This window comes from Odocoileus virginianus, chromosome 16, assembly GCF_023699985.2.
Source record: "Odocoileus virginianus isolate 20LAN1187 ecotype Illinois chromosome 16, Ovbor_1.2, whole genome shotgun sequence".
Classification (NCBI taxonomy): Eukaryota; Metazoa; Chordata; class Mammalia; order Artiodactyla; family Cervidae; genus Odocoileus; species Odocoileus virginianus.
This window is the reverse complement of record NC_069689.1, coordinates 8,310,006-8,324,422: the sequence shown is the minus strand read 5'-3', so window position 1 is coordinate 8,324,422 and position 14,417 is coordinate 8,310,006. Positions and strand designations below refer to the sequence as shown.

At 52.4% G+C, this 14,417-nt stretch overlaps 1 protein-coding gene across 5 annotated transcripts in view; it reads left to right on the top strand.

The window, feature by feature from the left end:
- Nucleotides 1-4,773, top strand: part of TDRD9 (tudor domain containing 9) — a 103,360-nt gene extending 98,587 nt beyond the window's left edge. For 4 of the 5 annotated variants that reach the window (XM_020911862.2, XM_070477726.1, XM_020911860.2 and 1 more), the window contains 2 exons: nucleotides 498-570; nucleotides 4,114-4,773. In XM_020911862.2, coding sequence (XP_020767521.2) covers nucleotides 498-570; nucleotides 4,114-4,215 — 175 coding nt within the window. In that variant the 3' untranslated portion in view covers nucleotides 4,216-4,773. The remainder of the gene's footprint in view (nucleotides 1-497; nucleotides 571-4,113) is intronic. The other variant, XR_011491718.1, reaches the window with a different exon arrangement.
- Nucleotides 4,774-14,417: the final 9,644 nt, after the last annotated feature.

Here is a 14,417-nt window from a genome sequence, read left to right as displayed (position 1 = left end):
CATGAAAGTGAGAGTCAGTCACTCAGTTGTGTCTGACTCCTTATGACCCCATGGAATTCTCCAGGCCAGAATACTGCAGTGGGCAGCCTTGCCCTTCTCCAGGGGATCTTCCCAACCCAGGGATCAAACCCAGGTCTCCCGCACTGCAGACAGATTCTTTACCAGCTGAGCCACAAGGGAAGCCCAAGAATACTGGAGTGGGTAGCCTATCCCTTCTCCAGTGGATCTTCCCGACCCAGGAATTGAACTGGGGTCTCCTGCATTGCAGGCAGATTCTTTACCAACTGAACAATCAGGGAAACCCTTTTGAATGTATAGTGCATTAAAATATTCTCTGATCACAATTACATAAATTTTGACCTTTAAAAAAACTTACTGGAGTTATAATTCTGAGAGAAAGGACATAGAATTTAAATCTCTTTTTAAATATCATAGTAGTGTTTTCAGTTACGAACATAAAATTAAGATGACTTAAACTCTCTTTTTTAAAATTTTAGTCTGTTCTGCCAGTTGAAACCAAGAGAGAAGGTTGTTCCCAAGTGGCATGAGAAGCCATATGAGTGGAATCAGGTAAGCGAGAAGCCTGAGGCCGTGCGGGCCACCTGCCTGCAGGAGGGCCTCAGGGTGGAGCAGGCGGGAGAGCAGCGGTGGCCGGCAGGGTGGGCAGTGCTGTCAGTCATGTGGCGGGGCTGCAGGCAGCCTGCCGCTGCTGCGTAGGGCGTCGCTCGGTCACTCATTCACGTCCGACTCTTTGCAACCCCATGAACCGTAGCCCTCCAGGCTGCTCTGTCCATGGAGTTTTCCCAGCAAGATACTGGAGTGGGTTGCCATTTCTCTTCCAGGGGTCTTCCTGACCCAGGGATTGAACTCGAGTCTCCTGCATTGGCAGGAAGCCCTCTGGATAGTATACTGTATGTGAAAAGTTAGACCCCAGGCTAATCATCCTTTACTTCTAGATAAAACAGGTATGAATGTCTGGACGAGCACTTAGGGTACGTTTGTGGCTGTTTTAGTCTTCTCTGGTTGTCATAACGATGTGCCACCCATTGGGTAGGAACAGCAGCAGCAGTTTATTTTGTGACAGTGTTAGAGGCTGGACGTGGGTGCTGAGGGTCCCGGCATGGCGGGGTTCTGCCGAGGGCTTTCCTCCCACTTGGAGACATCCACCTTCTCACTGTGCCCTTGCGTGGCAGAGAGTGGGCGGCATGCTCTCTGGGGTCTCTTCCTGCAAGGGCACTGATCCATCGTGAGAGCCTCCCCCTCACCTTGTCTAACCCGACTACTGCCCAAAGGCCTGCCTCCTAACACTGTTACAACTGGGGGTCTGGACGACACGGTTTGGCCCACAGCGCTTGTGAAGTGTGGCGGGGCCCACACTGGGCACCATGACATTTCCTGCCCATGAGATTTAGAGAAGAGAATAAAATGTGATTTCAGGAAAGGAGCCCAGGGAGGAATTTTAAGCTCTAATCCTAGAGCCAAGAGAAAAGAAGAGACATCAAAGGCAAACAAGAAAGGGGAAGATATGCCCGACTGACTGCAGAGTCCCAGAGAGTAGCAGGGAGAGGTGAGGAAGCCTTCCTAAGGGAACAGTGCAAAGAAATAGAGGAAAACAAGAGTGGGAAGGACAGAGATCTCGTCAGGAAAATTCGAGATATGAAGGGAACATTTCATGCAAAGATGGACACAGTAAATGGACAGAAATGGTCTGGACCTAACAGAAGCAGAAGATATTAAGAAGAGGTAGCAGGAATACACAGAACTGTACAAAAAAGATCTTAATGACCATGATGCTGTGATCACTCACCTAGAGCCAGACATCCTGGAAATGTGAGCCTTAGGAAGCATCACTATAAACAAAGCTAGTGGAGATGATGGAATTCCAGTTGAGCTATTTAAAATCCTAAAAGATGATGTTGTGAAAGCGCTGCACTCAATATGCCAGCAAATTTGGAAAACTCAGCAGTGGCCACAGGACTGGAAAAGGTCACTTTTCATTCCAGTCCCAAAGAAAGACAATGCCAGAAAATGCTCAAACTACCCCACAATTGCACTCACCTCACACGCTAGCAAAGTAATGTTCAAAATTCTCCAAACTAGGCTTCAACAGTATGTGAACCAAGAACTTCCACATGCACAAGCTAGATTTAGAAAAGGCAGAGGAACCAGAGATCAAATTGCCAACATCTGTTGGATCATAGAAAAAGGGGAATTCCGGAAAACATCTACTTCTTCATTGACTACACTAAAGCCTTTGACTGTGTGAAGTGAAGTGTAAGTCACTCAGTCATGTCTGACTGTTTGCAACTCCATGAACTATACAGTCCATGGAATTCTCGAGGCCAGAATACTGGAATGGGTAGCCTTTCCCTTCTCCAGGAGATCTTCCCAACTCAGGGGTCAAACCCAGGTTCTTTACCAGCTGAACCACAAGGGAAGCCCTTTGACTTCACAACAAACTATGGAAAATTCTTAAAGAGATGGGAATACCAGATCACCTTATCTGTCCCCTGAGAAACCTGTATGCAGGTTAAGAAGCAACAGTTAGAACTGGACATGGAACAACGGACTTGTTCCAGATTGGGTAAGGAGTACGTCAAAGCTATATATTGTCACCCTGCTTAGTTAACTCACATGCAGAATCCATCATGTGAAATGCTAGGATGGGTAAAGCACAAGCTGGAATCAATTGTCGATTGAATTGTCGAGAGAAATAGCAACCTCAGATATGCAAATGACACCACCCTTATGGCAGAAGGCAAAGAAAAACTAAAGAGCCTTTTAATGAAAGTGAAAGAGGAGACTGATTTAAAACTCAACATTCAGAAAACTAAGATCATGGTATCTGGTCCCAACACTAAATGGCAGATAGATGGAGGAAAAGTGGAAACAGTGGGAGACTTTATTTTCTTGGACTCCAAAGTCATTGCAGACAGTGACTGCAACCACAAAATTAAAAGACACTTGCTCCTTGGAAGAAAAGCTATGACAAACCTAGACAGCATATTAAAAAGCAGAGATACCACTTTGCCAGCAAAGGTCCATCTAGTTAAAGCTGTGGTTTTTCCAGTAGTCATGTATGGATGTGAGACTTAAGGAAGCACTCAGACTTTCTGAGTGCTAAAGAACTGATGCTTTTGAATTGTGCTAGAAAAGGTAGTTGGACAGCAAGGAGATCAGACCAGTCAATCCTAAAGGAAATCAACCCTGAATATTTATTGGAAGGACTGATGCTGAACCTCTAATACTGTGGCCACTTGATTTGAAGAGCTGAGTCATTGGAAAAGACCCTGATGCTTGGAATGATTGAGGGCAGAAGAAGGGGACGGCAGAGGATGAGATGGTTGGATGGCGTTGCTGACTTAATGGATGTGACTTTGAGCAAACTCCGAGAAATAGTGGAGGACAGGGGAGCCTGTGTGCTGCAGTCCATGGGGTCGCAAAGAATCGGACGTGACTTAGTGATTGAATAGCAATAATCCTAGAGCCAAGGCTGTCTTTATAAATAAACCAACTGGGGCGCTGGTTCCTCATCCCTTTGGCAGGGGAAGTGAGACGCTGCCCCTGCAGACGGTGTTTTCTACTCCAGGTCTGACGGTTACTTCTGCTGCAATGTCCCTGCTGTCCATGTGCCCCATCACGGGGTTCCCCTGTTAGAGCGCTGAGCACCGGTCACTGGAGCCGCTCTGTCACCTGCACGAGCTCTGCCCACGGGGAGGGATGTGGAGGGTGCGCCGGCCACCTCTGCCACAGCCTCCGTGGGGGTGTGAAGCTAATAGCAAGACTTAGTTAGGAAGCCGTTCAGAAAACTTAGACATGCTCTAATGCCTCTGTGAAGTTGCTGTTCATGTTTATATAAAAGAATGTGAGGGAGATTTCTGAGTAAAGGTTACTGTATCATTAAGACAAATTGAAAGATGGCATAGCACATGTATAGTATTTGGTGTTGTGAGAGTAGAGAAGCATTCTATAAATATTCTTGGGAAATTGAAGCATGCTTCCTACGCATTCTGTACACACACACATGAGGTCTGTGTATGTGTATAACTTTGTTTTACTTTATGTCTAGAAAAGCGCTGTTGCAGAGCCTGACTGGCCCTTTTGCCCCGACAGGTCGATCCGAAGCTGGTGATGGAGCAGGCAGACCGGGAGAGCAGCAGGGGCAAGAACACCTTCCTGTACCAGCTCCACAAGCTGATCGTGCTCAGCTCCTAGAGGGCCGGCCCGGCCCCCCGCGAACCCTGGCTGTGCCGCGCTGCAGGGCCGCTCCGTCTGGGTGCTTGCCTCTTGGGTGGGGGCTGGAGGGTGGTGTTTCTGTTCACGTGGGAAGGGCTGGGAAAAGTCTGGTCTTCTCTAGAAACAGAAAATCACTGTATTAAACATTTTGGGAAAAATTGTTCTGAAGGAAGACTTCATTTGGAAAAAGGTTCTCTTTGCTCTCAGTTATTAAAGTAAATATCTGTAGGTAGTGTTCGGTGTGAGGTTCTGGATCCAGCGAGTGTTCTGCCTTGTTGCCATGGTTTAAGTGCCTGGGCCCAGGGGAGACCAGTGCTCCCAGCTGATCACAAGGGGAAAGCTGGGTGTTTTTTCCCAAAACCATGTGACCTTTTCTAACTTTTTTCCATGAGGGAAAATATCTAATTTTGGTAAAAATACTTCCATTTTGTATATCTCAGGTTTTTCCTTAAGTTACAATTCTTAGTCCACATTTTGGAAATGAGATCACCTGGTTACTAGCATATCTGTGTTAAAACAATAAAAATATTAGACTGAGTTTGTTTCTGACAGTTTTTAGTCAGAGGAGATTAAAATATATTTTGTTCTTAAAAAAAAAAATCCAGATTTCTAAAACTGATAAAGGGGTGTTCAGTTCAGTCACTCAGTCATGTCTGACTCTTTGCGACCCCATGGACTGCAGCACGCCAGGCCTCCCTGTCCATTACCAACTCCCTGAGCGTGCTCAAACTCATGTCCATTGAGTCGCTGATGCCATCCAACCATCTCATCCTCTGTCGTCCCCTTCTCCTCCTGCCCAGCATCAGGGTCTTTTCCAGTGAGTCAGTTTTTCACATCAGATTGCCGAAGTATTGGAGCTTCAGCTTCAGCATCAGTTCTTCTAATGAATGTTCAGTGTTGATTTCCTTTAGAATTGACTGGTTGGATCTCCTTGCAGTCCAAGGGACTCTCAAGAGTCTTCTCCAACACCACAGTTCAAAAGCATCAATTCTTCGGCGCTCAGCTTTGTTTATACTCCAACTCTCACATCCATACCTGACCACTGGAAAAACCATAGCCTTGACTTGACAGACCTTTGTTGACAAAGTAATGTTTCTGCTCTTTAATATGCTGTCTAGCTTGGTCATAACTTCTCTTCCAAGGAGCAAGCGTCTTGTAATTTCATGGCTGCAGTCATCATCTGCAGTGATTTTAGAGCCCCCAAGATAAAGTCTGTCACTGTTTCCATTGTTTCCCCTTCAGTTTGCCCTAACTTTTATGAGACAGGGTTTCAGCAGCAAGGCAAATGCAGCAGCCAGCGAGATGAGTTAGCTCCCACACAGGTGTGACCAGCTGGAGGGAAGGTCTGGACGGCCAGTGGGCGGGTAGGAGAAACGGTCCTCCTGAGTGGGGCTTCCAAGGAGACAGCTTGCGGCCGGTGAGAAAACACGAGAAGCGCTGGGGTTTGGTCCGCCGGTGGGGTTGTGACTAGGAGCTCATGTGGGGGACTCGGAAACCACTCCGCCTCGGCGCGGGGAGGACTTCTGTAAACTGGGGCCTGGCCCGGCGCTGCCCTGGGCCTCCGCGGGTCAGCCGGGCCAGCAGCCGGGAAGCCTGCGGACGCGCGTGTGCCGCGCCGCGCGGCTATGTCTGTCTCGACCGTCTGAGCGTCCCCCCCCCGCGCCGCGTCCCCGGCGTCCAGTCTTGCTCGGCTGCGTCGGGGCGGCTCTGAGCAAAAGCACCCCCTGCGGGGTTCCGGGGAGCGCGCTTCCCGCCAGCAGCACACCGGCCTTCCTCAGCTGTAAGGGTTAGCGCTGCCCGCCGCCGGGTGGGAGTGGCCGGCCGGCCGCAGAGGGAGCAGGCGCGCGGGGCGGGCCGGGCCTGGGCTGCAGGCGCGCTTCCTGCTTGTTAGCCTTTGAGTACCCGTTCTGTGAGTGGTTAAAAAAATTAAGTAGTACCAAAAGGCTTGTGTTAAAAAAAAAAAAGGAGCGGGGGGACTTCCCTGGCGGTCCAGTGGTGAAGACTGTGCCCCCAATGCAGGGGGCCTGGGTTGGACCCCCCGGGCAGGGAACTAAGATCCTGCAATTCACAACCGAGACCCAGTGCAGCCAAATAAATTTAAAAAAAAAAATCTAGTTTTTTGATTTCTGTGGTTCTGGCCCTCAAAGAAAACAGTTCTAACTCTTGACCTGTTTTTTCTTTTTCTCTTTTCTGCAATTGCCTCTATGTTAATAAGTATTTTATTGAGTAAATTATGCTTTTGCATCATTTCACCTTAGTGGTTAACTGCTCGCTGCTGTAACAGATGGAGGTGGGGCTCTTTCCACCCTTCCGCACCTCGTTTTCCCAGCCCAACCCAGGCATCCATGTTGCTGGTTAAATCAGTCGTTGGTCTTCAGCACATTAACTTTGTACCTGCTGTTTTCTCAAAGACCAGGTAGTGTATCTGATCGCCTGTCTTTCCATATAACTTTGATTTAGAAGGTAACTGCCATGCTTTTCGTGTGAATAATTCTCTACTGACATTTTTAAAGTTTTTTATGTTCGTAGTCACACATGCCCCTGGTGTGAGAGGAAGGGGTGTTAGAGGGTGGGTAGAAGAGTCCGCCGTCTCCCCACCAGCACCCAGCTGTCCCCAGAGGCGGCCGTGGCCTCTGCCTGCACCGTCCTCCTGGGGGGTTTGTCAACACGTCCTGTTGCTCCGGGACTTTGACGACCTCCCAGAGCCGGCCCTGGGGGGTGGAGGCAGGAGGCGCAGCCAGGCCAGCAGCGGTGAGAGCCCACGGGGCGGGCCGCGGCGGGCTGCTCGCCCGGGAAGGGGCCGGCCCGGTGGTCCGCGTCCCGGGCTCGGGGGCCGTGAGGTGTCTGTGCTGCTCGGCAGCTCTGCATCCATCGCTCAGAAGCAATCACTGGTGATGCTTCGATGAGTCAGCGAGGCTGGGTTCCAGCAAAGCGTTATTATATGAACCAGCGTCAGATCGTGGGTTGTGGTTTGCTGACCTGGCGATGGAGGGCGGGTGCAGGGAAATGACAGTGTCAGCTTTCGTAGTGAGGGGACAGCAGATAGAGATCTGACCTGAAGCTGTGTGGGGAGGAGGAATTCTGGGCAGAGGGGATGAGGGAGCACAGGCTTGGAGTATTTGGACAGCGAGCCGGGAGGCGGGGCAAGGACGCTTAGGAGCCGAGGCCACGGGCGAGTTCACCTTTCATTCTGCGTGGGGTGGGGGCTCTCAGAGGGGCTTGGGCAGTGACGTCACACCTGAGCGGACTCTTGAGAACGACCCTCCTGGCTGCTGCACCGGGCACGGGGCACGGGGCAGGCCACTGCAGAAAGGACTCTCACCCGGGGGGAGACCCGTGCTACGGGGCACGGGGCAGGCCAGTGCAGAAAGGACTCTCACTCGGGGAGAGAGACCCGTGCTACGGGGCACGGGGCAGGCCGCTGCAGAAAGGACTCTCACCCGGGAGAGACCCGTGCTACGGGGCACGGGGCAGGCCAGTGCAGAAAGGACTCTCACCTGGGGAGAGACCCGTGCTACGGGGCACGGGGCAGGTCACTGCAGAAAGGACTCTCACCCGGGAGAGACCCGTGCTACGGGGCACGGGGCAGGCCAGTGCAGAAAGGACTCTCACCCAGAGAGAGACCCGTGCTACGGGGCACGGGGCAGGCCGCTGCAGAAAGGACTCTCACCCGGGGAGAGACCCGTGCTACGGGGCATGGGGCAGGCCAGTGCAGAAAGGACTCTCACCTGGGGAGAGACCCGTGCTACGGGGCACGGGGCAGGCCGCTGCAGAAAGGACTCTCACCTGGGGAGAGACCCGTGCTACGGGGCACGGGGCAGGCCGCTGCAGAAAGGACTCTCACCTGGGGAGAGACCCGTGCTACGGGGCACGGGGCAGGCCGCTGCAGAAAGGACTCTCACCTGGGGAGAGACCCGTGCTACGGGGCACGGGGCAGGCCGCTGCAGAAAGGACTCTCACCCGGGGAGAGACCCGTGCTACGGGGCACGGGGCAGGCCAGTGCAGAAAGGACTCTCACCCAGAGAGAGACCCGTGCTACGGGGCACGGGGCAGGTCACTGCAGAAAGGACTCTCACTCGGGGAGAGAGACCCGTGCTACGGGGCACGGGGCAGTCCAGTGCAGAAAGGACTCTCACTCGGGGAGAGACCCGTGCTACGGGGCACAGGGCAGGCCAGTGCAGGACTCTCACTCGGGGAGAGACCCGTGCTACGGGGCACGGGGCAGGCCGCTGCAGAAAGGACTCTCACTCGGGGATAGACCCGTGCTGAGAGCAGGTGGCCAGCCGGGGGCATGTGCCGAAGCGCAGTGGTCACAGGGAAGGGGGTTGGATTCGAAAAATCAGAGGAGGAGAGTTCTTCGGACTCCACTGTGTGGGGGTGAATGATGGCTGCAGAGTCTGTGTCCACACCTTAACCCCTGGGGCCTCTGTCATGTGACCTTATCTGGAGAGAGAGTCTTTGCAGGTCTGATGAAGGATCTCGAGATGAGAAGTCAGACCTGGATTGAGGGTAGGCTCTGAAGCCGGTAACCAGCATCCTTTTAGGAGACACAGAGAGGCCACGGAAGAAAGAGCCCGTGTGAGGACTGCGGGGCAGACAGCAGACAAGGCGTACCCTGAGCCCCCAGAGGCAGGGGCGGCGGGGACCCTCCTCGAGCGCTTCAGGCGGGGCGAAGCCCTGCCAGCCCCCTGATCCCACACTCCTGGCCTCCAGAGGCGGAGGCCATCCACTTCTGCCGTGCCAAGACCCCCCAAACCCCCGTTTGTGGTAACTTGTTGCAGCCACAGAAGGCTAATCCAGACACACCGTCTGCTCCCTTCCAGAGGCTGTCTCTCCGTGCATGCACGCAGGCTCCGGGTCAGTTCTCCCACCTGGCTGTGTCCTGCATACTCTGATCTATGCCTTAATTTTTTCCCTAAATTTTTATTGTGGATCGTATTTCTAGATCACTACATAAGGAGTTATCTCATGCTTCTTAACCGCTTTGTGGTATAGAATTTTGTTGATTTTTCATAATTGACTACCTTTCCACACCAGGTATTTAAATATTTAGTAGTCCTACTATTAAATACAGCATTGCAGTGAATATGCTCGTACAACTGTATGATACAGAATAATACGAACTTTAAAGTCAGTTTGTTGATATCCATATAATGACTTGCTGGGATTTTGGTTGGGATTGTGTTGAATCTGTAGATCATGTTGGAGAGAGCTGACATCTTAACAATATTAAGTCTTCCCATCCATGAACAGGTTAGAGACATCACTTTGCCGACAAAGGTCTGTCTAATCAAAGCTATGGTTTTTTCCAGTGGTCATGTATGGATGTGAGAGTTGGACCATAAAGAAAGCTGAGCGTCAAAGAATTGATGCTTTTGAACTGTGGTGTCAGAGAAGACTTTTGAGAGTCCCTTGGACTGCAAGGAGATCAAACCAGTCAATCCTAAAGGAGATCAGTCCTGGGTGTTCATTGGAAGGACTGATACTGAAGCTGAAGCTCCACTATGTTGGCCACCTGATGCGAAGAGCTGACTCATTGGAAAAGACCCTGATGCTGGGAAAGGTTTAAGGCAGGAGAAGGGGAGGACAGAGGACGAGATGGTTGGATGGCATCACAGAGTCAATGGACATGAGTTTGAGCAAGCTCCAGGAGATGGTGAAGGACAGGGAGGCCTGGTGTGCTGCAGTCCATGGGGTCGCAAAGAGTCAGACACGACTGAGCAACTGAACAACGAATCTATGAACATGAAATATCTCTCCATTTATTTAGATCTTCTCTGGTTTCTTACATAAGAGTTGTGTACTTTTCTGCTGGGTCATGTACATGTTTTGTTCGATCTGTTATGAAATACTTATTCTCCTTTTCTTTGGTGCTAATGCAAAAGATACTGTGTTTTAAATATCAAATTCCTCTTGTTCAGTGTTGGATACTGGAAACTACTGGACTTTTAAAGTTTTTTTTTTAATCAGACCCATTTTTAAAAGTCATCATTGAATTTGTTAGGACACTGCTTCTGTTTTATGTTTTGGTTTTTTGGCCCCAAGGCATATCTGATATTACTTTCCCAACTAGGGATCGAAACTGTACCCCCTGCATTGGAAGGCAAAGGCTTAAGCACTTGACCTCCAGGGAAGTCCCAAAAGCAGCTGACTTTTATATGTTGATCTTGAATCCTGCAGCCTCACTATAATCACTTACTAGTTTCAGTTGGTTAAGTGATTCTTTGGGATTTTCTTTACCGATAACCACATCATCTGTGAACAAATGGAGTTTTATTTCTTCCTTCCCAAACTGTATGCATTTATTTACTCTTCTTGTCTTGCTGCAATAGCTATGCAGACTATGAGACATAAAACACACCTTAATCCATTTAATAGAACGTAAATTATGCTCTCAGAGCACTAAACTAGAAGTCACAAACAGATAGCTAGAAAATCCCACAATATTTGGAGATTAAACAACACATTTCTAAATAGCATTAGTAGTCAAAGAAAAACTCAAGAATGGTAGCTATTACTGTCTAAAAGTGGATAGGGACCTCCCTGGTCGTCCAGTGCTTAAGAATCCGTCTTCCAGTGCAGAAGTTCCGGGTTCGATCCCTGGTCGGGGAACTGAGGTCCCACAAGCCATGGGTAACAACCAAGTCTGAGCGGGGCAACGAGAGACTGTGTTCCAGCAAGGAGCCCACGCACCGCGAAGAAGACCCAGAGCAGCCACGTGGTAATAATGAAATATTACAGGGGATGAGAACGGAGTCATCTTTGCACATGCTGGCCTTCCCTGGTGGCTCAGACGGTAAAAATCTGCCTGCAATGTGGGAGGCCCAGGATCGATCCCTGGGTTGGGAAGATCCCCTGGAGGAGGAAATGGCAACCCACTCCAGTATTCTTGTTTGGGAAATCCCATGGACAGAGGAGCCTGGCAGGCTACCGTCCATGGGGTCGCAAAGAATCAGACGTGACTGAGCGACTGACATTTACAAAATTTAATGTGGGAAAAATGGCTCCAGAGGAAACCCCCAGTGTCAGAAGCTCTGATAAAACTGTAGACAGACGCACCTCCCCAAACACTCCCTGCAAGAGAGTTAACCCTAGTGAGAATCTTTTGGGAGGGGGGAAAAAGCAGAAATGAAAACAAAACTACTTTGTTTAGAAAACTGAGCACGGGGTTACATAGATTTGGTGAAATTCATTCCCGAAAATGCTTTTTCAGTGAAAAATTGCACTGTTGACATAATGCAAATGTATTTAGATTGACACGTTGTCAGGATGGTGGCAGGTGGTGGGGGACGTTTCCTGCCCCACGGCAGCGGGTCCACCCTGTGACCTGCGCGTCACGGCTGCTCAGCCACCCCCAGTCCAGCCTGAGCATGCCTTTGGCTGTGGTGTCTGCACGCAGCCTTGCGGCTGGGGTCCCCATCCTGTGGGGCTGTTTCTCACTGTGTCCTGGACCTTCCATCTCCTTGGACGTCCTCTGCACACGCTGCTCCCCGGTTGGACGGCCTGCTGCCCCCTGGTCAGCGCCCCCAGGGCATCCCTTCTGCTGCGATGCTGTCCGCAGGTGTCTGGACAGAAGGAAGTGCCCGTTTCCCTGTTCCTCCGGGCATCTGCTTTTGCTCTCAGAATTAAACAGTTCACTTATTCCACAAGCACTTTTGGGTTGCCTTTTGGGGGTTTAGGGTCAAATGACCCAGCCCCGTAGTGAATGCTAAGAGAAGGCTTTTCACACTGTATTACAGATCTCTTAAGAGTAGAATCTGTATTTTATTAATTTCTAAATCTGAAAGACCTGGCAACTACTTGGTATTCAAATGCGATTTGAATAGAACCCATCACAGTCTGGGGAGGGTCAGGAGGCTGAGGGACGGCCCTCGGGTTTAGGGGATCAGGAGGCCCGTGTAGGGGCTGGAAGCCAGGGGCGCACGCCAGTCGGCCCGCCTCCGCGTGCGTCCAGGCTCCGCGGCAGGGAGACTCGCTGGCCGGACCCGCGCGGGGTCTTGAGGCCGCCAGTAAGGTCACCTCCTCTGTCCTAGGGCGTGTTGCCATGGAGATGTCCACGTGCTGTGCTCAGATTAAGAGCCATTAGTTAAATATAAAATGGAGTCGTGAACCACCGCAGCTCTTAGAGGCGCAGAAAGAAGTTGCTGCGAACGGAAACCGCCGCAGAAAAAGGCAACCTTCTAAGCCGTTGACGGCCTCCTGGCGGCCGGCCCAGGCGCTGGGGAGCGAGGTCAGGAGGCTTTCTGCCCGGAGCGCGTGCGGCAGCGAGGAGCCCCAGGGCTCAGAAGGAGCGCGCTCTGCCCTCTCGTGGGGCCGCCGGGGCCCTGGTGCGGGGGACGTCGGGGGGCGCAGGGACTTCCCGCAGACTCAGCGGCGGAGCTGGAGGGCAGGGGAAGGGTCCGCGGAGGACAGTGGACTCGACGGGCAGCGGCAGCCTTTTTGAGGCCCTGCGTGAAGACGGTCACGACAGATGCACGGTGGAAGGCGGACGACTCAGGAAGGCTCGGCGGGGGACAGCAGGCAGGGGACGCTCGGGGGTTCTGATGGGCAGAGAGCGGTTCACGGCCTGTCTGCCCTGCAGCGCCGCCTCCCCCGCCCCGCACGACCCTGCTCTGAGAGCCGCCGACACTGAGCGCCCGATTCCGAGCATCGCTGCTCCTCTCAGGCCAGCCGTGAGGGCGGCCCCTGTGGGTCTGAGGTGGGCCCCTGCCGTCACCGGACCGCGCGGTCCTTCGGGGTTTTACGCTGGAGATCACAGCCTCAGGCCACGCAGAAACCAGGAGGCCTGTGGCTGGAGCGGTGGCTGAAGCTGCTGTGTCCAGACAGGCAGGGCTGGGAGGGGCCGGCGGGCTTGGCGGACACCTGAGTGCCTGGTTCTGGCCTCGGTCCTGCCTCTGGGCTCCGTGACACCGTCCAGGAGTCTCACAGGCTCTGCTGGCTCGGTAGGCTGGTCTCGGTCGGGGTCTGTCTGAGATAATGCCGGCACACAGCGGAGCGTGGGGTGTTACACTGAAGGTGCTGCCGCAGAGGGCTGAAGCAGGGCGGTGCGTGGTCCGCTCTGAACTCTCCGGCCTCTCCCGGCTGCAGGGTGATGAGTAGATGGGGGTGGACAGCAGCAGGAGAGGAAGTGACCGCGGAAGAGGAGAACAGCTGCTTGGGCGCGAGGAGGAGGCCGTCCACGGGAGAGGAGGACAGTGGAGTTGGGGAGAGAGAGAATGGGTTTTCAGAACCTGGAGGAGGTAGGCTTGATGTGTGAGTTATGAGCAGCGTCCTGCAGTGACCGCTAGGGTTCAGGTTAGAGAGTCGGGTCCGTGGTGACGTCCTTTGCCAGGAACATAACAGATTTGGTGCGGTGGGGGAGAATCTGGATTGGTGCTTAGAGCATCCAGGGGTCATTGAACAAAGATGTGCAAGAAGCTGTGAGGGGCTTCCCTGGTGGCCCAGTGGATAAGAGTCTGCCTGCTAATGAAGGGGACACAGGCTCAATCCCTGGTCTGGGAAGATCCCACATGCCGTGAGGCAGCCAAGCCTTCACGCCACAGCTTCTGAAGCCCGCACACACTAGAGCCCATGCTCTGCAATAGAGAGGAGACCCGCTCGCCGCAACCAGAGAGAGCACACGCACAGAAATGAAGACCCAGCACAGCCAAGAATAAGTAAACAAAAACTGTAAAAAGGAAAAAGCCACGAGGTGTCTGGAGGTCAGGAGAGGTGTCGCCTGGAGGGAAGAGCCTGGGATGGAGCAGTTTACAGGTGGTGGCTGAGCTACTTTATTTTTTTCAGTTAGAATTTGATTTCCAAAACACATCTGTGATTCCGTCATCTGTCACCATCGCAATGGCCTCCAGCGTCTCTGACCCCGTGACTTCCTCATCCAGCCTCTCTCTGTGGCTTCTGTTCTGTCTCCCCTTCGGCCCGCTCTGTGTTCAGAGTTATTCCGTTTAGAAGTAGGGATCCGATCATCGGAGCCAGCATTCCACCCGTCTCCCGGGGCGTGGTTGCTGTCAGGGAGACGGGGAGGAAACCTCTCGGCGTGGGAAGTACTCGGACACGTCTTCAAGGGATGGCCATGGGCACGGGGACCGTGGAAGGGAGGGATCCCTGAGTGAGGACTTGCAGACAAAAGGGAGCGGGGGAGCGGGGGAAGCAGGGGCTACACCCTGAGCAGACCAGGACATGGG